This window comes from Phycodurus eques, chromosome 7 (genome assembly GCF_024500275.1).
Source record: "Phycodurus eques isolate BA_2022a chromosome 7, UOR_Pequ_1.1, whole genome shotgun sequence".
Taxonomy (NCBI): Eukaryota; Metazoa; Chordata; class Actinopteri; order Syngnathiformes; family Syngnathidae; genus Phycodurus; species Phycodurus eques.
Window position 1 is genome coordinate 26,160,215 of NC_084531.1, and position 21,790 is coordinate 26,182,004.

At 43.1% G+C, this 21,790-nt stretch overlaps 1 protein-coding gene across 5 annotated transcripts in view; it reads right to left on the reverse strand.

Moving 5' to 3' along the window:
• Window positions 1-21,790, reverse strand: part of nectin1b (nectin cell adhesion molecule 1b) — a 195,858-nt gene that overhangs the window by 17,460 nt on the left and 156,608 nt on the right. For 4 of the 5 annotated variants that reach the window (XM_061682730.1, XM_061682729.1, XM_061682733.1 and 1 more), the window contains 4 exons: window positions 19,928-20,075; window positions 17,398-17,468; window positions 5,829-5,920; window positions 4,188-4,289 (listed from right to left, as the gene is read on the reverse strand). In XM_061682730.1, coding sequence (XP_061538714.1) covers window positions 4,188-4,289; window positions 5,829-5,920; window positions 17,398-17,468; window positions 19,928-20,075 — 413 coding nt within the window. Of the gene's footprint in view, window positions 1-4,187; window positions 4,290-5,828; window positions 5,923-17,397; window positions 17,469-19,927; window positions 20,076-21,790 lie in introns of all 5 variants that reach the window. The other variant, XM_061682731.1, reaches the window with a different exon arrangement.

Here is a 21,790-nt window from a genome sequence, read left to right on the forward strand (position 1 = left end):
CCACATCATTGCTCTGACTTGAGGCCTCAGTAATGAAGAGGGAACCCATTCGAAACCAACGCTATTTTTGCTTTCACATTCCAATAATGTGAAAATGTCAAGAAAGTTGATAATTTTTGGATGCAGCCACTGTCGATATCTTTAGGGTTCTTAATTTTTGGATGCAGCCACTGTCGATATCTTTAGGGTTCTTGCGCTAGGATACAGGGTATCTCATTCATCTGAGAGACAGTTCGGCCCGAGCGACGTGGCCAAACGCGACTGAACTGGAGAATCGCTAACAAATTAGTTGGCGACTCACACCCGCACACCAAGGGGTTGTTCGTCACACACATACCAACTCGCTAAAACTGTGACCCCCGGTGTTCTTATCGTGTAACAGTGTTGTCAGACTCCACATGTACTTTACGGTACTATTTTTTTATTAAACCTCAAATAAAATGGCGGGATCGTGTGGAAAGAAGCGGATTGCCCTGGCCGGTGTATTTATATTAACATAATACAAAGAGAGGAAAACTGGCGAGGAATAAATGAGTGAATGTGGATATTTGAGAAGCTGTTGTCAATTATTGCCCCATTTATTGACTGCACTTGTGCAGTTTGACAACAGAGACTCTCCACGCTTCGCTGTTTAGCCACGGGTACATTATAATTACAACTATAGTTCAGTATTATTATAAAACATGGCTTGGTGACAACAGTCTACATCTCGATTTTGACCTGGAAACAATAATTTTTGTAATGCCACACAAGCTCATGTGTGGCATTACTGTGGCTGTAACACCTGCGACGCCGTTAATCTGCGATTCAAGTTTTGAATGGCACCGAAACAAATTGCTGAAGTTCGGCCACACATGAAAATTACTTGCAGAGCACCGCACTTTGCGTGACAGTTCAGTCCCGTTAGGCCTTGTGTGGCGGGCCTTAAAATGTCAAAGAGGTGCTGCTGTTTTGGTTAGCAACAGAGTTGGAAGAGACTAAGCAGTTAACTCTTTAAAGTGTTAATGTCCAACGAAATTCCCACATGTAACATTGAGTAAGCGGCAGGAAGTGTAGCTGCCTCGCGTTTTAGCTATTTAACTCCGCGAACAAATGGAGTGCAGCTCTGACGCTGGCTTGCGGACGTCATGGCGAGCAATATGCATTTGGTGGTACATCAAACTCATTTAAAACGGCATTTGAAAATATCATATACTACACGTGTTGTCAGAGGCTATTTTCAAACAGAACATGTTATTTATTGTTCTTAACTTCTATAAAAGTGGGTGACAACAGTTGAGAACCACTGCTCTAAATTGTCCATAGGTGTGACTATGACCGTGAATGTTTTGTTTTTATCTACATATGCCCTGCGATTGGCTGGCGAACCAGTCCAGGGTGTACCCCGCCTCTCGACCAAAATCAGCTGGGACAGGCTCCAAATCACCTGTGACCTTAATGAGGACAAGTGCTATAAAAAAATTAATGAAGAGATGACTAGATCGAAGTTGATTTTAAGTGGCCTGACAACTTTTTTAATCACCTATTATTTCTGTTTGCATTGAGACGTGTAAAAATGTCCTTGACTTCTCTGTGAAAACTGCATATCTGACTTCAGACATACGCTGGAGGTGGGCGTCAGGATCAGGACTGTTTGGCCTTGGAGGAGGTCTCCGCCGCACCGAGTGTCAGTCCTCTCGTTTGCTGCGTCGGCCACTGCGTAGTTGAGGTTAACCTATTCCTTTCTCTCCTTGGATGGCTTCTCGCTTATCCATCGACAACATCTGCCATCCAGGCTGCAGGCGACCACATTTTCTCTCTCTACAACTTAACTAGGTGGTGTTGTTTTGTTTCACTTTGCTTGCAAGAAAAGTAAACAGATGGACATGTTTTTTTTTTGTTCAGACTGGAGCAAAAGGTGTACAGGCAGGTAGCTTCAGTCAGCTGGTGATGAATATGTATTTAATGTGTGTGTACGTCCTGTTCTGTTGTGAGCAATGGATCAGGTTGCTAGCGCCAACGTTCGCTTGGCTTTTTTAAAGAATTTTTGTTGTTCCTGGCACTGGGACAATCTACATGATCACACCCAGCCTCCTCTTGTCTGTGCTTTGCTAATTTACATATCTAAGATTCTATAGCCATGACTTGGCAGGTAGGCTGGGGGAAGATGCAAACATTTACAAGCGACTCGTGCCATCATGTCAAAGCTAGAAGGAAGGAAGAAAAGTATGTAGGTAGAAAGAGAGGTAATAGATGAATCGATAAAATGGATCTAAAAATTCTACACACCCCTGTCCAAATGGTATGTTTTTGTGTTATAAAAAATGAAACCAAAATAAATGATTTCAAAACTTTTTCAACCATTACTGTGACCTATAACTCGTACAATTCAATTGATTTTTATTATTATTTTTTTTTTATTTGACCATGGTTTCATTGGCTCATAACACATTTTCCTACGTGTGTTTTGGAGATTTTGTTCAGGTCAAATCAATCCAAGGTTGAACTTTTTGGCTTTGATTCCAAAATGTATGTTTGTGGCAAACATAATGCACAGGGGCATCGAAACGGGGGGGAAAAAAACTTGACAATTGTCAGGGGCTCTTACCATTTTGGGGGCCCCAGGCTGTCTGACTTGGCGTCCAACAACACCCACCATCGACCAAAAATCTTTGGGAAAGAAACCCGCCCCCCAACCCGTTGACGAAAATGTTCGGGAAGGAAATCCTACGCCTGCTCACTGAATACTAACTGCATGTTAACCAAAACTGAAAAGCTAAAGACAAAGAAATTGTGAAAGAAATGCAAGCACTAGAAGGTTAGCGTCATGTTAGCATCATGAACCTCACGTGCCGAATGCCCTCGGCAACGGGTCGGTGTCACGAACGAGGCAGCGGGGTAAAGCATTTCAAAAGTGGCTTTGAGCTCAGCCATAGTCGGGTAGCTACAGCAAACATTTACATAGAGCCCAACGAGACACACTCTCCCACACACATAAACACACAACTCATACTCATTGTTTAAATGCCCCAAAAGACTTTGTGTAACTCAAACCAGGGACTCCAGCCAAAGCAAACTAAAGCTGCAAGGGGGGACTGGAGTGTTCCCAAGGGTGGGGAGCGCCTGATGCAACAAGGCAGCCATTTCATGGTCAACACTCAGCGCCATGATGCTACACTTATCTTCACGCGCCAGCCACGCAAACGTCAAGTCATTACGGCGGATTAGTGGGAGGCGGGGTAGAGGTGAGGCCGCGTGCAAAGCGAGCTGGGGTCAGGCATGCAGCATCGGTTACGTTAGCAGAGGAGCTCTAAGGCAGAGATTCTCAGACTGAGGTCCAAAAGATGGAGTTTGGGGGTCCCCAAAAATAATTTTAAAAAAGGGTGCCAATTATACAAAGATACAATACCAGAAAAATTGGTCCTACTTAAATTTGAACACTCAGAGGGAATGGTATGGGATATATCAGAATATTTTTAAGACAACTGGCGATAATATGCATACAGTCTGCAGGCAGTTCCATTTATTCATGCAAAGAAATACTAATTCAACAACAATTTTTATTAACTCCCTAATATAATTTGTAATGAGACTGTAATGACTCTCAAAGCATATACTTATGTATATTGAAAATACTATCATGACAATGTCTTGAAAGATTTTGATATAAGACATATTTGGTGAAAGATGTGGAAGTGGTCATCCAACTAGTTTTGGGCCACCTCTGGTTCTAAAATCTCTGAAATCATATAAACTGTTATTATCTGACCAGTTTAGCACTAGTTAATATATGTGTAATTTTTAAACAACTGCGGTATTGCGATAGCAGTATTATGCCAACGAGGCGCTGCATAGCAAACAGTTGCAAGTTGTTCCTGAAACTGAATTTACTTACAGTATTTTTTAAGCCTTTGATTTATGTAAATCAAACATTTTAAGGAACTGCAGACTTCCTGATAGAAGATGCCAATGAAAATGATGAGGTAAAGTGCTTAAGCTGTGAGTAGATCCACCGGCTGGCTCCTGGTAAAGCCTCCATTCGCCTTTCGCCGCTGGGGGTAGAGGTCATCGCACTCCCAGACGCGTTTGGTGTAAATCAATTCTCCGGCATACGTGAGCAGCGACAGCCTGCTCGGCCTCTCAGTGGCAATTACGAGCGCCCGAAGGCGGCAGGGCGAGGACGCGCCCTCGACGGGACGAATGCTCACCGGCTTATCGGTGAAGGGGGTCGACTCGGAGGGCGCCATGTCGTAATAAGGCGGCTGCAGAGGAAGCTTCTGCATCTCGTCGTCTTTGTCCAGATGGACCACCTTCAGAAAAGTCAAAAGCATCATCATTACTGGATAGTGCCACATTATGTAAGAACAGTGCAGTCTGGAATAATGTACAGTGAACCCCCGTAGAGAATGCGATTGAAAGTTCAGAGAAATGAAAACTGCACTGAATAGGTGTGAATGACACGAACGGTAGGCTGAAATATTGTCGTACAAGACATACACACATGCAATCTGGATTATGTTATGTAAATATGCGTGAGCGAAAGCAGCTTGAATTTTTTAAAGCATAATTGATGTCCTTTCAAAGTTCCATTCACCTCAAAAGTGATTCTTACAGGAATTCAGAGTAGCGGCGTTACATAGCGCTTAAGGGTCTATCTTCCCTCGCTCTTTTATGTGGTTTATTTTGAGGGGAGAATGTAAACTTTGACAAAGAATTGTTTGCTTGACAGCAGTTTCAACTTTCACAGCTCGGCTGAACTTGGCATTTGCATCGAGTTTACGGCTTGCGTGCGGCACAGGGCCATGATGTAAACTGTGGAAATAGCGCAGTGCAGATGCTAAAACAAATGTTGGGCTTCCAGAGCGAGAAATTCAACACACAAGAGCGCCCAATTTATCAGCATACATCCATACATTTTCTCAAGCGTATGTCCACATTAGGATGAGCTGAAGTCTATTCTAGGTGACTTTGGGTGAGCGGGCAGTACCCTACACTGATCGCCAGACAATTACAGGTCACATGGACAAATAAAACATTCACACTCACATTGACCCCTATAGATAATTTAGAGTCCTCAATGAACCAAACATGCATGTTTTTGGAAGGCGGGAGGAAGCAGGTACCTAGAGAAAAGCAATGCAAGCACGGTGAGAACAGGACGGAGATTCGAAAACCAGAACCTCTCCACTATGATGTGCCAACCACTCGGATGCCAATTATGAACGCAAAAGTTGTCGTTTGACATTTTGTATCGCTGTAATAATGTGTAATGCCTTCTTCCAAAAAAAAGGGTAGTAACTGTAATTATTTCAGTTTGTAGACACTATTGTTCTTACACAGACTTTCAAAAGTTAAATACGTGTTTGAACTGTTGCAAACCAAAACAGCACTACTAAATAGTCCCTCAGAATGAATTAAAGCTGGAGATTAAACCACGCTCTTTAACAAGAATTGGCCTTCAAGTTGTTTGGCAAAATATGTCCCCTTTAAAAAGGGGGGCAATTACTTTTCACATGGGGCTAGGTAGCTTTGAATATTTTTTTTCTTGGGTTATCTGTCTGATAGTTACAATTGTTTGCTGATCTTAAAGATTAAAGTGGGGAAACTATGCAAAAAAAAAGAATTTTAATTGTACATTCGATTTTCCGTAGTTGTGAATGTGAGAATGTGTCTATATGTGCCCTGCGATTGGCTTTGCAACCAGTCCAGGTGGTACTCCACTTCTCTTGTTAAAAGTCAGCTAGGGTAGGCTCCAGCTCACCAGCGACCCAAATGAAGATAATAGAAAATGGATGGATGGATATTTTTTATAAGAAATGCTTTTTTTTTTTAATGTAAGTAGGAAGTACCTGGATGTCATCGGATGTCAAGTGTCCCTTCATGTCGCTGTTCTTCTTCTTGGGCGGCGGCGGGGCGGGCTTGTGGGCCGGCGGGAGGTCGGTCCTGTTGAGAGGGAGACAGACAGAGCAAAGACAACGTGATACTCGGGCACCGTCAGCGCTGCCCACCCGTCACGTCCCCCTCACCTTCCACAGCACTCTGTAATGAGAAGGCCTGCCTGCACTTGCCTTTTTTTTGCACTCTTTCCTGGGCTTTTGATAGATCTGGACTTGGCGGCTGCGTGGCGGCGGCAGCCATGCGCCCTGCCCTTTCAAAGGCTGCAGACAGACACTGTGCTAACGAGAATGGGCTGTAATTGGACACTGAGGTGAGGGGGATGAGATGGCGGGTAGGGGTTAGAGGGAAGTTATGAGGGGGGGTACAGGTGGGCAAGGAGAAGCGCATGTGTGAGTCAGGTGTACGGGGTCGTTCGAGACTCATTGCGGACTGGTCCGTTGTGCTTGGATGTTGGAAATTGTAGTAAGGAATTCAAACAAGAACAAGTCCAGTTGCCTTGATTCAACCTTGGCGGTTTACAATGACCTGGATGACCAAGGATCTACACAGGCAAGGAGTTCAGAGCTTTTTTTTTTTTTGTGGCCATCTCCAGATACTCTGCTTTGATTTTGATTCATGCAGTTCTGAGGTTCATTGCCTCATTTCCGAGCCTGTCATCACATTTTATGCAGAGCGGACGAGGTGCGTGAGAATCACTGGTAGCGATGTTTATTTCTGCTGATATTGTCTCTTAAAAGCAGCATTTTTATTTCTTTTGTTGCTTAGTTGCTCGGTGCGGCCTGATACAAAATGGCCCACGATAGTTGGGTACCGCTGCTCGAAATTACTGTGATGAGCTATCCTCTTTTCCAGCAATGTCTTTTAAAATTATCCAGAATTTCATCATCTCATCATCTCTGAATGTGGAGTCCATATTTGTCATTGACCGGTCTAGGTGTTGGCAGTAATTGGTCAGTTATGCTCCTTCATTGGTCAGTCTAGTTTAAAGTCACGTTTCCACCAAGCGATCACTTCAATTCAGATCACCAGTGTCTGGGTAAATACCGTAGAGACTCTATTCATGTCACTAGTGACACACTATGCAAATGGTCAGTTATGCCTTGAGTTCAGTTGATTTGAGTTGAGTGTACTCCAAAACAACATTTCCACCAAGGAATTCATTACAGTTCAGATCCAAACACAACGCTATGGGTAAATACTGTAGCGACTAAATACCATCATTGGCACGGATGCGCATCAATCATGACACCCAACACAATTGGCCAGTTACACCACTCACACTTGTGTCAAGTCTTCTCCGCAAGCCACATTTTTATCAGTGAGTTCAGCTCAGTTCAGCTAATTAAGTTACTGTATAGGTAAATCCCATTGAGAATCCATGTCGTAATTGTCCAAGCTAAATGTCAGTCATGACACACGACGCCAATGATTAGTCAGTTACAACAAAAAGATTCTGCTTATAAAGGAAGAAATCAAATGGTAAACATGTCGTGATTGACGTGTGCCGAGATAATTGTTTCAGATGTCAGTGCCTTCGTGAGGTTGTCACACCTCAAAAACCTTCACACCAAAACGCGTTTGAGTCACATGTCCCTTCCAGACACGATATCGGGAGCCATCATGGATAATGAATAGGACACGCCTTATCTGCGCCACTCGCTGCCTCTCATTCGTGCTGGTTCGCATCCTTATTGAATAATGTGACCTTTTCCTGGCAAGGCCAAGCCGGCGTTTCAATGCGCAGAAAATTTGTGCATGAGTGCACCACTTAACTCTTTCTTTCACGCTCATTATTTACGCTCCAACAAAAAGCCCCCACCAGGCCAGCGCTTAAAAGAAAAGAAACCTCTAAAGCCACGTTTCCACCAAGGGATTCACTTCAGTTCAGATCACCAGGGTACAGGTCAACACAGGTGTACAGGTCTACATGTCAGTTATGACAAACAACGTCATCAAATGTTATGACTCGTGATTTCATTTGGCAGGCTACTCAAAAGTCAAGTTTCCATCAAGGGGTTCAGTTGAGTTGAGATCAGCACAGTTTATCGGTCGGTCTACATGTAAATTATGACACACAATGTCAGTGATAGTTCAGTTACTCTAGTCACTCTTCATTGGTAAGTCATGTTTCCAACAAAGGTTTCATTTCATATCACAACGGTACTGATAACTCCTGTAGAAACTCAAGTCATTAGTCGGTTTACATGTCAGTCGTAACACACAACATCAGAAATTGGTCAGTGATGTCACATACCCTTCAATCGCCAGTCTACTCTCAAGCCACGTTTCCACCACGGAATTCAGTCCAGTTCAGACCAGTTCACCACCATATGGGAAAATCCTGTAATGACCCCAGAGCATCATTTTCCAATCCAGTTCAGATCGGATCATCCACGGGATGCGTCATTCCTGCAGTGACACCATACCGTCATTGCCCAGCCCTTGTCAGTCATGACACACTGCCAGGAATTAGTCAGTCACACTACTCACATTTCATTGGTCAGTCTGCACTAAAGCCATGCTTCCACCAAAGGTTTAACTTAAGGTTTAACTTGGGACTTGTCTGTCTCGACTCTGGTAGAGACTCTATTCGGTTATTGTTATGAGACACAAAGCCAGCAATTGGTATTGTTACGCCTGTATTTGTCAGTTAACTCTAAAGCCATACTTCCCCAATCATGTTCAGTTCAAATCATCAATGTTTGGGTAAATAGATTGTCATCGGTTTGTCTACATGTCAAGCTTAACACAAGAAAAAAATGAAGATTTGCCAGTTACAGTCTACTCTTAAACCACATTGAATCAAGTGATTTAATTCAGTTTTGTTCACCAAGATACAGAAAATCCTGGAGTGACGACGGAATGGCATTGGCCAGGATACAGTCAGAGTCATGACAAACAACACAGAGAATTGGTCAGTTACACTCACAGAGGCTGCCGCGCCTCTGCCGGGTTCGTACAGCACCATCACGAACCCCGGGCGAAGTGACAAAAAGCCCCCACGCCATTGCAGCTCTGAGAAAAAAAGAAAAAAAGAAAAAGGCGAGGCATCCGTTTTCCCTGGTGATGAACGAGGAGCTGCAGAGCTCGCAGAGGTGAGGCGGCGGGCTCATTAGTCGACATTGTAATCTCGCTTACTTGATACAGACACAAACAAATAAGCTTTGACAGCTGCCTCAGAAAGAAAAAAAAGAAGAGAGAAACAAAATCTCATTTCCAGCCGCCATCAACGCAGCGTGACATCAAACAGCAGCGAGCGAGAGAGAAGCTGCCGAATGCCTCCTGCACTGACCTACATGAGGCTTCTTTTCAATAACATCACGCAACGTTTGACACTCTTTAACATCCACCTCCATGTTGGGATGAATTGCCTGGGTATACGCACATTTTGCAGCGAGATCTCTTCTTCAAACCTGCGGGGCCCTCTCATGATGACATTTCATTGGCAGCGCCGGCTCGGAGGGAGCCATCATGTTTCATGATGAGCACGCACACACACACACACACAACCCCCCCACACCCCCAAAGGCATCCACTTTTCTTCCTGTCGCACCGCCTTTTTCTCATTGACCACCATCAACAGATGTCACAATTGAGAGAATGCAGAGGAAAGTGGCATTGGGTTGAGATAAATTTTTTTGTCCATGGATTTTATGAGTTTGCGAAGGAAGGGGTAGCATGGTGAGCTCGTGGTTGGCACGTACGCTACGCAGCTCTGAGGTTCCCGGTTCGAATCTCAGCTCTCGCCTCCCCCGTGCGCACTTTGCAGGGACGCTTCTTTGATTGGCTACATTCCGTTTCACGTCACAAATCATGATTTCATGACATTGGCGTCCCACACACACACGGAGTATTTTGGTCGTAAATATTGAATACGTTCATTGTTGAAGATTATCGGCCCCGACTTGTTTCAGACACTAAAATCGGGACAAATCCACTCTTAACACACCTCAGACCGAAGGATCTTGTCGGATAATCTTATAAGACATAAGATTGTCTGGCGATGTAGCCCGCCTTTCACCCAAAGGCAGCTGGGATAGGCTCTGGCTCACCTTTGACCCTAATGACGAAAAGCACTCCAGAAAGTGGAGGAATAGAAGGACTGTGCAAGTGTACTTAACATATCAGTGATGAAGATGAGCTGTTTTTTTCCCCTCTGATATTTGTCTTGTCTCATCTGACATTCAGCCATATTGCTGCGTTTTCTGTCTAGGCAATCAAATATATAAAGCAGAATTATTAATATCCAAAAGGATTATGATGAGGTTCAGGTAGAGGTTAATATGTACGCCAAATATTCCAAAACAAGCAGCTAGGACGAGACGTTTTTGCGCTTTCTCGGTTGAACAGCTGGCGTCTACTTAATGTCCTTAACGTCTCTCTGCACACGTGCAGTGACGACACAGACTTGTTTCGGCAAACCTGCGCAAAGAGTGAGAACAAACCCACGGGAGAATATAATAACCGATGTTGTCGGATTAAAAAGTCATCAGTTTCAATTTGTACGCCTCCGCGGCACCAAAGGCTTCAAAACGGCAGCTGTCGGCGTCACTCGGGGGAACGTTTGACTCGCAGCCTGCCTAAAGGACGTCCCGTCTCGGGAAGTTGGGGTACAGTAGGAGTCAACAGACCCTTTTACGCTGCCTGTACAAGCTGTCACTGTTTTGTAAAAACGACACCGACAGGGAATGGGGGAACAAAATCGACAATTTTCCACCTTTGGAGCTCGGATCAAAGCTATACAGAGGCAGTGTGTAGGGGAATGCGGGATCGCAAGTACAAATCTGTTACCTGTACTTAAATTAAGTAGATTTTTCGGTAATCTGTACACGAGTGCCTTGAGATACAAGTTAATTTTTTTTCCATTTTTTCTCATTTTACTACCCTTAGCCAAATTAGCAATCTTTCATAGTCAATTCACATTAGCAAAGCTATGGGAACACATTGTTTTGATAGCATAAAAGCCTGAGCTAACGCTTCTCAATTTGAACACTATGTACACAAGTTAATAAAAGAGCAAAATATTGCGTGCAAAGAACGTTTTGGCGTGATGTTTTTTTTACCTGTACCTGTTCTTGGACTTTATAGCAGAGTGTGAGTACTTTTGACAGCTCTGCCGAATAGATGGGATATGTGACAGTATCGTCCTGCCTTTTCGTATACTGACTGCCACTGAAGTGCAGTTAAAGATTCAATTGTGTGTTGTCAACTGTAACATGCTAGGTTCTTTTTTCTATACCAAGGCAGGAAATGATCCGTTAGAAACGCCACATATTATGCAGGGGTCATTTTGACCAAACATCAAAACATCACTCCACCGGCTCCTTGTGACACGGTTGCAGCAATATCCCGCGTGGCTGGCAAGGCGGATCCATGCCTTGCTTTTAGGCTCTTGTGCTGCAATTTTCCAGCATCTCAGTACGATAGTGGCTAGCGTTTGGCCTTTAATGTCATAAGTAAAAATCCACGGTCGTTTATGTGTTTGCATAGGTTTAGGTACCATAAAACCATCGGGTTCCAATAATATGGTCAGCTGAAATGCAATAGTAAATGGTGAAATACAAGGGTTGGACTCTGAGGTAAGCGTTTGTACCTTATCCATGTTCAAAAAAAGTACATGAGTGTACCCTGAAGCAGGGGTTGTCATAATTTTTTGGGGTCCAGTGACACGTCTAGAAGAAAAAAAAAAATTCCCAAGTACCCGCTCATAATACCAACACCAACTACCAAGTGTACCCCTAAATGTCATATTAAAATCCAATGTCAATTAAAGTTAGTTTCGAGAAAGTCGTAAAGTTATAAAACCAATTTCAGATTTATTTAGATTAATTTTTAACGTCAGGAGAATAAATTATTTTAGTTTTTTTTAAAGAAGAAGTGGAAAGAGGACATTTTTTCAGGATTACAAACTGTAATATAATGAGAAGTCATGTTTTTCCAAGATAAAGTTGTGATATAATAGCAATGTTTATTATGTGTGTATGCACTTTTTTCAACAATGCAACATGTATTTCTAATTTTGTAGACCCCAGCGGGATACAATTATGTAGCAATAACTACATAATAACAGTAACAGTAATATATATGGATACTTTCTGAATAAATGCTCTTCCACACGTCAAATATTTAGCAGCCATTTCGTCCCTGGACAAAGTTGATCAAGCTAACTCGTATGCGCGCAGCATACATGTCACGTAGTCGAAGTCCGTTGTCCTTTCTAAACTTCCCTACACCTCAGCTGTGCCACGTTGCAGTAATGAGGGCGGCAGCCGTTCGGGGGGCGAGCGACACTAATGGAAGCTGACAAGCGCCACACGCCTGCGGCCAGTAGGAAGTGGCAGGCGGGGGAGGGCAGGGGGAAAAGCGCCAGCTCCATCCAGGTTTGCACTCAGGCGTCCACCTTGACGATCTCTCGCTCACCACGCTCGGCTGGACACCAAAAGCTCAGGGCAGCTTAAGGGGAGATTTAAGGGGGATAGCGAGGGGAAAACATTGCTAATCCCCAAATTGAGAGGAGTAATCTGGGCGGGAGATTTACGGGCCAGGACCTACAAGGCACTCACAAAAAGGAGGCCCTCTCTTGACCAACAGTTATGACCCGCAGGTGCCATTTTTACAGTAGCCAATCAGGGTGAACCCTGTGGGGATCACGGTGCCGCTGTTTGACGAGGGCGGAACAACACTGCCGAACGCTGGGGCTGACCCTCTTTCTGCTCTCATTGATTTCTGCTGATCACAATCTTATTTGGCAATTTAAATGCTAATGATACTTTTAATTGCACGCCAGCAATGAAAGCGATGTGATCTTCAGGAGGCAATTACTTTCGTGCTTTGTCTCGTGGACTGCTACAAGAAAAAAAAAAAAAACACAAGAATGCAACAAATGTCTTTTGTTCTTGCACACGTTTATCCCCAAAAAACAAATTCTGGCTTTGGAGCAGAACACTTAACTTTACAATTATACACAGCCGGTTTACATCCCGACCTCAGGCATTGGTAGATTACACATAGACTGCTACGACAAGATGATAACACCGCATCTACAGCATTTCACATTCAAGCACCAGTTTAGGACCAATTAACTACATTGTGACACTTTGGTAGACAGCTTCAAGCTACAGGAGGTCAGCATAACAAAGGTTGCATACAAGAACTTATTGTCGTTCACACCTGGTGTTAACGCGCGTTTGCGAGTTCACACCTGCACCGACACGTGTCGTCAGAAGGAATCATATTCAAGATGTGTTCAATAAAGCGATGACGTCGGGAAACCATGGCGACTGTGAACAAGCGCTCTCGGACCACGTGTGAGAATCGTGCAACCTGTTCTCACGAGAAATTAGCAGGATTGGATACAAGATCACACTGTAATGAGCAGAGAACTGTCAATATTTGGAGTGTTGAGGAGCACACGTTATTGTCTTGCGAAGCCAGTAAGCGTATGTTGTCATCATCGCTTGTTGATCAGTTAGTGTGCAAGATGACACAACAACTTATTTCCTCTAAAATCCAAAACAGTAGAAAGTCCAAACAACAAAAAGCAAAAAAAAAAAAAAAAAAAAGACAAATAAAAACCAGATTTCTATGTGCAAGCAATTATCAGGGGACTAAATGCTATGAATGTACCCACTAAATTGTGGACAATGTTTGATAAAAATGTATTAAAAAGATGATGGCTTACTTTGACTTAAATATTACTTCATATTTGTTGTTCGTGATTTTACGACCACGGGAAAATAACAATTTAAAACACATGCATTAAGTATTTTTTTGCCATGGCGCACCAGTACATCTGTACTGGTGCGCCATGGCAATATAGCGGTTCAGACTCCGTGGCCCTAACTACTTGCAGATTTTAACTTTCAACAAATCTATTTTTTAAATCGAAATTTTGTTCAAAATTAGCTCATTTATGCAGTACACTATTACTCATCATAGCACTGTATTTTGTCCCAGTGAGTAAACAGGTACAGTCTGTATATTTACAGTATTGATGCATTTCTGTCTAGAATGTGTTTTGAAAAGTGCGTGAGTGTAATTTCTATTTCAATTTTTAGGATTGCAGTGAGCCATAGATTTTCACTTTTGGGGGTTTCACTGGAGCGTGTTCAGTCTATTCACCGCGTCTTCTCTTGTGAATTAAGTGGTTTTACACTGAACCATGAAGATTGGAGCTGAAGCTGCCTCCAATGTTTGATCATTGGAAGGGGATACACGCAAGAGGAATTTTGGTTTCCAGTGGAATAGGCTGCGTGCGTTAATCCAACTTTAAAAGGGTGGGATGCGGTCAGATTAAAGCGTCACAAGCATTTTAAAAGTCTGGTTACAATTGACTCAGAGCAATAGTTTTGCTTTCTATCCATCTTTGTTGCAGTGATACGACAAAACAGTCAAATAGAAGTGTTTACAGTTGCTCTATTCGCATTATTTTCTGTGGAACCTACAGTTATATCAACTATTCAATAAGAACTCACCTATTTGCAGTTTTCTGCATATTTCTTTGCTCTTTCTGGAACGCCCTAAGATGCCATAAGTGCCTCCGAAGCCTGGGCTAATAGGAAAGTAATTACTGCGTCATTGACGTATGTTTAAGTGATGCATCTTTGACTGTTGTAAGATTGAGAGGGACTTTGCCGCATGTATGTTTTTGCACTGCTGAGTCGCTAATAAAAAAACAAATGATCCATGATTTTTTAAGAAGAGTTTGAAATGATATTAAAGTGTTTTGGGATCATAGTTTGGGGTATATTCATGATTGAAACTATTAAAATAGGACATTTTTAACATTTTGGGGGAGGGGGTTTCAATGATTTGCGGCACGCTCGGTTTCCTACCCCCTACATTTTCCCTACTAAATTCCAGTAAGAACATTTTGGTGGTTGATATCGTGTTCAGACTGTGGTGTGTGCGCATGTCGACGACCAGGTGTGAACATCCCCTTGGAAGCACTTGTGCATTATTCAACATCGTCTTTTTCTTTTTTTGTATCTTCAACATCCTCTTTCCCGCTCAAGTCACGTGTCCTTTCAGTCCCAGCTGTGGAAGTCTGTTGACGACATCCAGCGTCACCAGGGTTTCCCATGCCGCGTTTAGAATTTAGCAGAGATGGCGCCGTCAAAGTGATTTATACTGCCGAACGTCTGCAACTGTGTCAATGTCAGGAAGGCGAGTGAGCAAATTCATTTGGCGAGGGGGGTGCGCCGATGCCACGCTTACAATTGCCGATGCATTTTCAGGCAGGGATGGTGTCATAAATCACACAGGAGGTGTGCAAGAGCGATGAACACATTCGCCTCAGACTATCGCTTTTGACAAACGCCTGTCTGTTTTGATAATCATTCGACGTTCGGGCCACTAAACGGCCGCATGATTTATTAGCCTTGACCGACGGCGAGTCTCGCAGTGTGCCGCGTGGCTGGGGCAAACACAATCAGCCATGTTGGTATCGACGTTGAGAGTTTGACAGTCCCTTCTGCATCTTGAAGCAATGACCTATATTTACAACCTAAATTTTAATATTTTTTCTATGAAATAGTATTCATTTATTCCCAACAGTCTGTTATCTTCATTTCTTCGTGGTTCTCTTGGCTGCACTGAGTCGAGAAAAATATCCAACATCCACATACAATGTTGTATATTTTCTCTGACAAATTCTGTCCAATCAGATTTCAGCCTCTATGTGTTGCCATGCGAATCCAATCTGCCTAGGGAGTTCAGAATCATGAGCTTAAAATATAACTTAAACTATGTTAGCAATGGGACTGTTTCTTGAACCAATCACATTTCAAATTCGCATTAACACCTCGCATTAACATCAGAATTCTTCCATCCTCTGATTGATTAGTCAGTCAAACCAAGTTCGACGAGCAAAACACATCCGAAGCGATCTGCGCACATTAAAGAAGAAGTTTGCAATTTTATTGTAGCTCTAATTGGATTTTTAATCCATCATGCTTGAGGAAAAACAACCAATTAGAAACAGACGAGGTGTCAATCATTTGCCAGTGCACTCACGGGGTACACTTGTAGCGGACACAGCCCCGCTGCCTCATGCTGACCTGTTACTTTGGGCTTCAGGAGCTTTGCTGAAGCTAGGGCGGAATATCCACCTCAGAAAAAAAAAAAAATGCCCACCCTTGTTTGCAGACAACTGGGCATGCTCGCAGACAGAAGGCGAGCGAAGAGACCTCTGGCAGTTGACACGATTCAGAAGCGACGTGGAAAAAGCAACATTTCTCCTCGACGGGTACGTTCATCAACACTTTTGATTGATGATTGTAGGCCCACATTCCCCCCCTCCAAAAAAAAAAAATGTATCCGATAACATTTCGTGTTATAATTACAAATAAGTCATTTTACCAACGTAGCAGCTGTGCTTAATGCCGGAGTGTTTACAGCGCTAATGCTAGCTTAGTACTGCTAGTGCGACTGTTTCATTGAAGTTGGATATGTGCTCTCTGTGACTACGGTATCACGAATACGCACTTTCAGGGGCGTTTCTTGAGTCAGATTCTTGACGGGGGATTAGTGAACACACAGCAGTACATTCAAATTTTGCTAGCAGTTTTAACAATGCAAACTTCCCCTTTAATATAATCAGCTCCCTGGTGTGTATTATGCATTTCTTTTTTTTTAACTTTCAAAGTTTTTGCCATGTATATTCAATAAATATCAATTCTGAACTGCTCCAGATTTGTACATGACACAGTTGCGTGCAGTCATATTGCAGTATTGCAACGTGATAGTGGTGCTATTAATCGGTGGATTAAGTCGGCTAAATCGTCATTGGAGGCCCAGATAAAAAAGAAATGCGTGGCCCACCACTTAATACAACTAATAATCTCCAACATTCACTTGATTAAACATGTGAACACATTTCATCATAAGACACTGAACAAAGTGGACACTTAAAGCTCTAAGTCGTTTTATGATGACAGCGCATGCACAGTTACACACCACGGACACAACTCTTGTCATGCATTGGCGACGGCAATCATGCACGGCGACTGATAGGGTGTGGAACGGCGAGGGCAGGCTGGAGGGGGTCTAAGAACAGCAGACAAAAGGAGAGGAGGTTGCACTACTCTTAACAAATGACTATCGGAGAGATTGGGCTCATGGGAAGATAACAGCAGCCAAATCCTCTATCAGATCATGGATGATTTTCCTCTGATTAGCAATTTGATTTGATATGTTTGCCGGTAGTCTGCCCGAGCTCGCCCAATCAGATAAACTTGGAGCTTGATAGTCCTCTTAAGGCTTTTAATGAAGTCTGATTTATCGAAGTTTATCAAACGAGACAGTATTATTTGAACAAAGTTTGACATCAAACATGCGGCGCCTTTTTTTTGTCTTTTTTTATTTTAAGACGAGGCGGCCCACTTTTTTGTTCTTTTTTTTCTCACAGCGGCGTGCTCAAGTACGTCACTTGCAGGCCGCCGTTGGAGGCGGGCAAGAGAATAGAGGATCCGGGGGGGCAGGGCTCAGCGGGGGACAGACTGGGGTCAGGTGCCTCTACTTTCCTTGTGGCGGACTCTGGCTTCTCTGCAGCCTGTGTCACGCAACTGTCAGTAACAGCCGCAACGGCGATGCTGAGGGAGGCGAGAGCGGGAGACAGACAGACAGACAGCAGTTACTTCCACGTCACAGTGAGAGAGAAAAGACAGATTAGCAGAGGGCGGGAGTGGGAGACAGAAAGTGGTGGTGGTGGTGGTGGCCGGGGGGTGTTAAGAGGCTACTACAATTCCTTTACAATCAATGTTTCCCAACCTTTTTTGAGCCAAGGCATATTATTTACATTAGAAAAACTCTCATGGCAAATCACCAAACAACAAAGGTGGACACAAAGGTTAATGTGTACCTTTTGCCATCCAGTGGAGGAGCACTTAATTGTCCTGACTGTGACTATACATCACTGGCATTCAAACACAATTTTTTTGTAATAAGTAAATTTCTGACCAATGACTCATTCACTGCCGTGGACGTTTAGAATCGTCATCTGGAATCCAACTGTTTACTGCCATTGGCGTAAATACTTGTCAAGTACGTTTTTTAACGGATACGTGTGGAAGAGGGTCTCGCCCAGCTAGTCCGTGAAATTCCGGTTTGTAAACTTCTGTAAAGACTGACACATCCCTGCAGATGCCGGCATTGCAACACTTTGGCTTTGAGGTCAGAACAACTTTTGAGTAGAAGATTAAGGTTAGGTGGTCAATCACGTTTAGGCACCTCCCACTTGAACAGAGTATGTATACAGTATATCATATAAACACTATGTGTCTCGGAAGTAGAAGAAAGTGGAAACAAAAGCTATTTGTTTAAAAACTCATCTATTGGTTGTTTTTTCTGCTTGCCAAAGCCCTATCTAAATAGCACAGTAATTGGTGTCAAGGAAGTATGTTGAAGTGGTACATCTCGACTGAGAGACAAGCTTTGGATGTCGGGGAAGATCATTCATGAATCAAGCGCCTGAATTTTGCCATGAAGCATCTTGTTAGAGAACAGCAAGTTGTGCAAAAAGTACTGAAATGTTGAACAGGTGGATTCATAAGTTTATAAGTCAAATTAAGTTCACCTTTAAAGGTTGTAGTGCATTTTAGGTTCATCCTGAAATTTCACCTGAAAGCCAGAAATCCCGAACCTTTTGTAAGTGGTATGCGTGCGCTCGTTTTGTAAATATTCCGAGACATTTGGCCACGACATTTTCCGCAAGGAGTGCTCTTTGCATTTTTTTACGAGAGCATGGCAGTAACCTTGGCAACCGAGCAACGAGCTATCTGCCAAGACCAGGTGTCTGCAGCAGGGGCAATTAGTGAGATGCGACGTGAGCTCTCACGCTTTGGTCCTCATAGCTTTTCGCGATTCTCTCCGCAACAAACAGATGGCTTTCTTTTTCCCCCCTCCACTTTCACAAACAACATTTGGAATAATTTTAGCTCAGTGGCTTGTTTCTTCTCAGCTGCATCCCTCTGTTACCTCAGCTGTGCAGCATCTGGCCACGTTGAAGAGTTTATGAACCCAGCTTTGTAAAAAGGCAGATTAGCCGATAAACTTTAAAAGCAAGCTGCCCGTCTTAAAAATCTTACACTGGAACGCTAACAATAAATAGCAAATTGATCCACTCGTTGCGTTTTTAAAGACCTGTTTGCATTGGAAAACAATTTTTCACAATGTTAAACAGATCTTTGTCAAGGCGGCTTAAGGAAGTCAAACTGAAGAATTAATCTTTGATTAAAATTCTTTGATCAAACAAAAGAGCTTATATTAACTTAACGACCCTGCTACAGTATATCGCACATTTTAAAATGATCCTTTATGTATTTCTACAGTATACAGGCAAATCAAAATTTAGAGATTTGCATGGCTTCGGTGTAGTACCACGTTGTGCCGGCAGGACTGAACTCTACTAACCCCCAAACAAAAATGTCACAAATGTATATATCCTGAAATAATGATGATCGCAACTCAGAAATGTACTTAGTGTGAAATCTGGGCTTGTTTAGTTGAATACAAAGCTTTTGTTCTGTTGTATGAATGGCAGCAGGTGGATACAGGGGTTAATTGTACCTTCTGCTCTATAGTGGAAAAGCATTTACCGGTAATTACCGCTCGCACAGATAGGTGAACAAAACTACATTGTTTGTAGTAAATAAATCATTTTTGGAACAATTAACTAAAATTGGATAATTTCCCACAATGATCTCTCAAAGCACATTGTGGTTGGGAATCACTGTTCAAGAATTACAAGGAAGGTCCGAATATCTCACTCATTTCCACCCGGCGTGAATATTCACCAGAAAATAATATTATCAAACCACTTAAAAGTCTTCCTCCATTTTTTTCTGCCATCACACTGAGTAACAGCATGGTTCTCAGAATGAATGGGTTGGAGGCGGCGGCCTCGTTGCACTATTAACTCCTGGCGAATGGTGTTTTTGTGCCTTTCAAAGCCCTCGTCTCTCTGGAGGAACGACATGAGTTCACATCTAATCTCCCGGCCTACCTCCCCCTGCCCGACAGCACTCTTTTGGCAAAAGCTCTCGCTACTCACAGGTCATTATCTGTCTCCGTGCGGGTCTTCTGCTGGCGCCGGTGGACCATGACCACGGTGACGGCCACGCCGATGATGAGGCCGATGGCCACGACGCCTCCGAGGATCCCGATAACGCCGCCCGGGGGGCCCTGCGCCATCGGTTTTTCTGCACAGGCGGGAAAGAAGAATGATAGTGTCAGCATGCAGCCAAGACAGAAACTGTTGCTGAGCCATCGTGGATTAGAGGATGGCAGGGAAGGACGGCAACATGTGGCAGGATTCATTCTGCAGTGGACGCATGAAAACAGTCCCCCAAAAAAGCAGGGTTTGTCTGCAAATCGACTATGTAAGTAATTAAAAAAAAAAAAAACAAAGACGTGGGGTTGAAAAAGGTTATGGGAGATGTGAGGAAAAACAACTGTATTGGCAGAAACGTGAAACCAAAGGTCCAATATTTCACAAGAGACAATTGTATGGAGTCAGTGCCTACAAATCCGAAACAAGCTGCACATCTTGTAGCTTTCCTAATTTTGATTGAGCTCGGAGCCATTGAGAAAAGCCATTAAAAGAAGGCTTTTTTTCTAGTAGGATACCATTTGTGAATGCTTCCAAGTCAAACACAATCCATTCAGAGATGCCGTTGGACATTGCCCGTAGAGGGGAGTGAGTCCTGTTCATCATGGGAATTAACTTCCAGACCGCCCCACATAGCTGGAAATCCATGATATAGTGAGACCAAAAAGATTTTTTAAATAATTTAAGCCTTAAAATATTCCGTCCCACAAGCTGTTTTAACATTAGACTTATTTTTTTCTGGCGCATTCCCTCATGAGGGTCTCGGGCCTATCCCAGACTTTGAGCGAGAGGTAGGTTACACGCTGGAGACGTTCAATTGCAAGGGCTACAAGACAAGCAATCATACTCTCAAATTCACACCGATGAACAATGTTTGTTTTCATCCCACTCAACATGGATGATTTAGAAAAAAAAAACATTCAATCACCGGGAGAACATGCAAGGTCGCTGAGATTCCGGAACCTCCCGACTGAGAGGTAAACCATTAGCCCACCTTGCTGCCCTGACTTGTTATTTTGGACTGGAACGTAACCCCTGCAATGGAGGGAGGATTACTGTATTTCAATATTTATTACTTCCTGTCTAGGGGAAAAAGTTGGCTCAAACACAGTATATTGTTGTAAATTTCTTTTATTTTCTTTCATACAGTCTCGAGCACACCCATTCGGTTGGAAGTATTGACACGAGCAGCTGGTTAAAACATTCAAACATGAAATAAGCATGAAACATATGAGGTTCTTTTTACATGCTTTTCTGTAATTTAGTTACACTATTTTGATGGATTGAGGTGTTTGCAGAGAGGAAGAGTAGTGTAACTAGCGCAGGTGTGGTTCCTGGCCAATGGCCAAACTACTAACAACTATTATCAACTAGAAATCTTTGCTGAGGATAAAGGAGAATGTTGCATCAGGAAGGGGATCCAGTGATTTAAAACTGAACCTCAAAATTGATAATGTTAAGAAACATCTCAGTTTTTTTTCCCTGCATATAAAATTTGGACACTGATGCTGTCGCCTAATTTTGGGTCCACTCTGGCTCTAAAAGCACTGAACCCGTTATTATTTGACAAGTGTTGAACTAAGTTGGGTGTCATATGTAACTGCAATTGACGGGGTGGCGTTGTACCAAAAACAGTTGAAAGTTGCTCACAAAATGTCGAAGAAGATGAAGCATTGGAGCCCCAAATCATTTGCATTCCTATTACAAACATGTCGGATGATTACGCTGATTTTTAAACAAGATATTGTTTATATGTAACCAAGCACGTTAGGAAAATACAGAGCTGATGTTGGTCAAGTGACCATA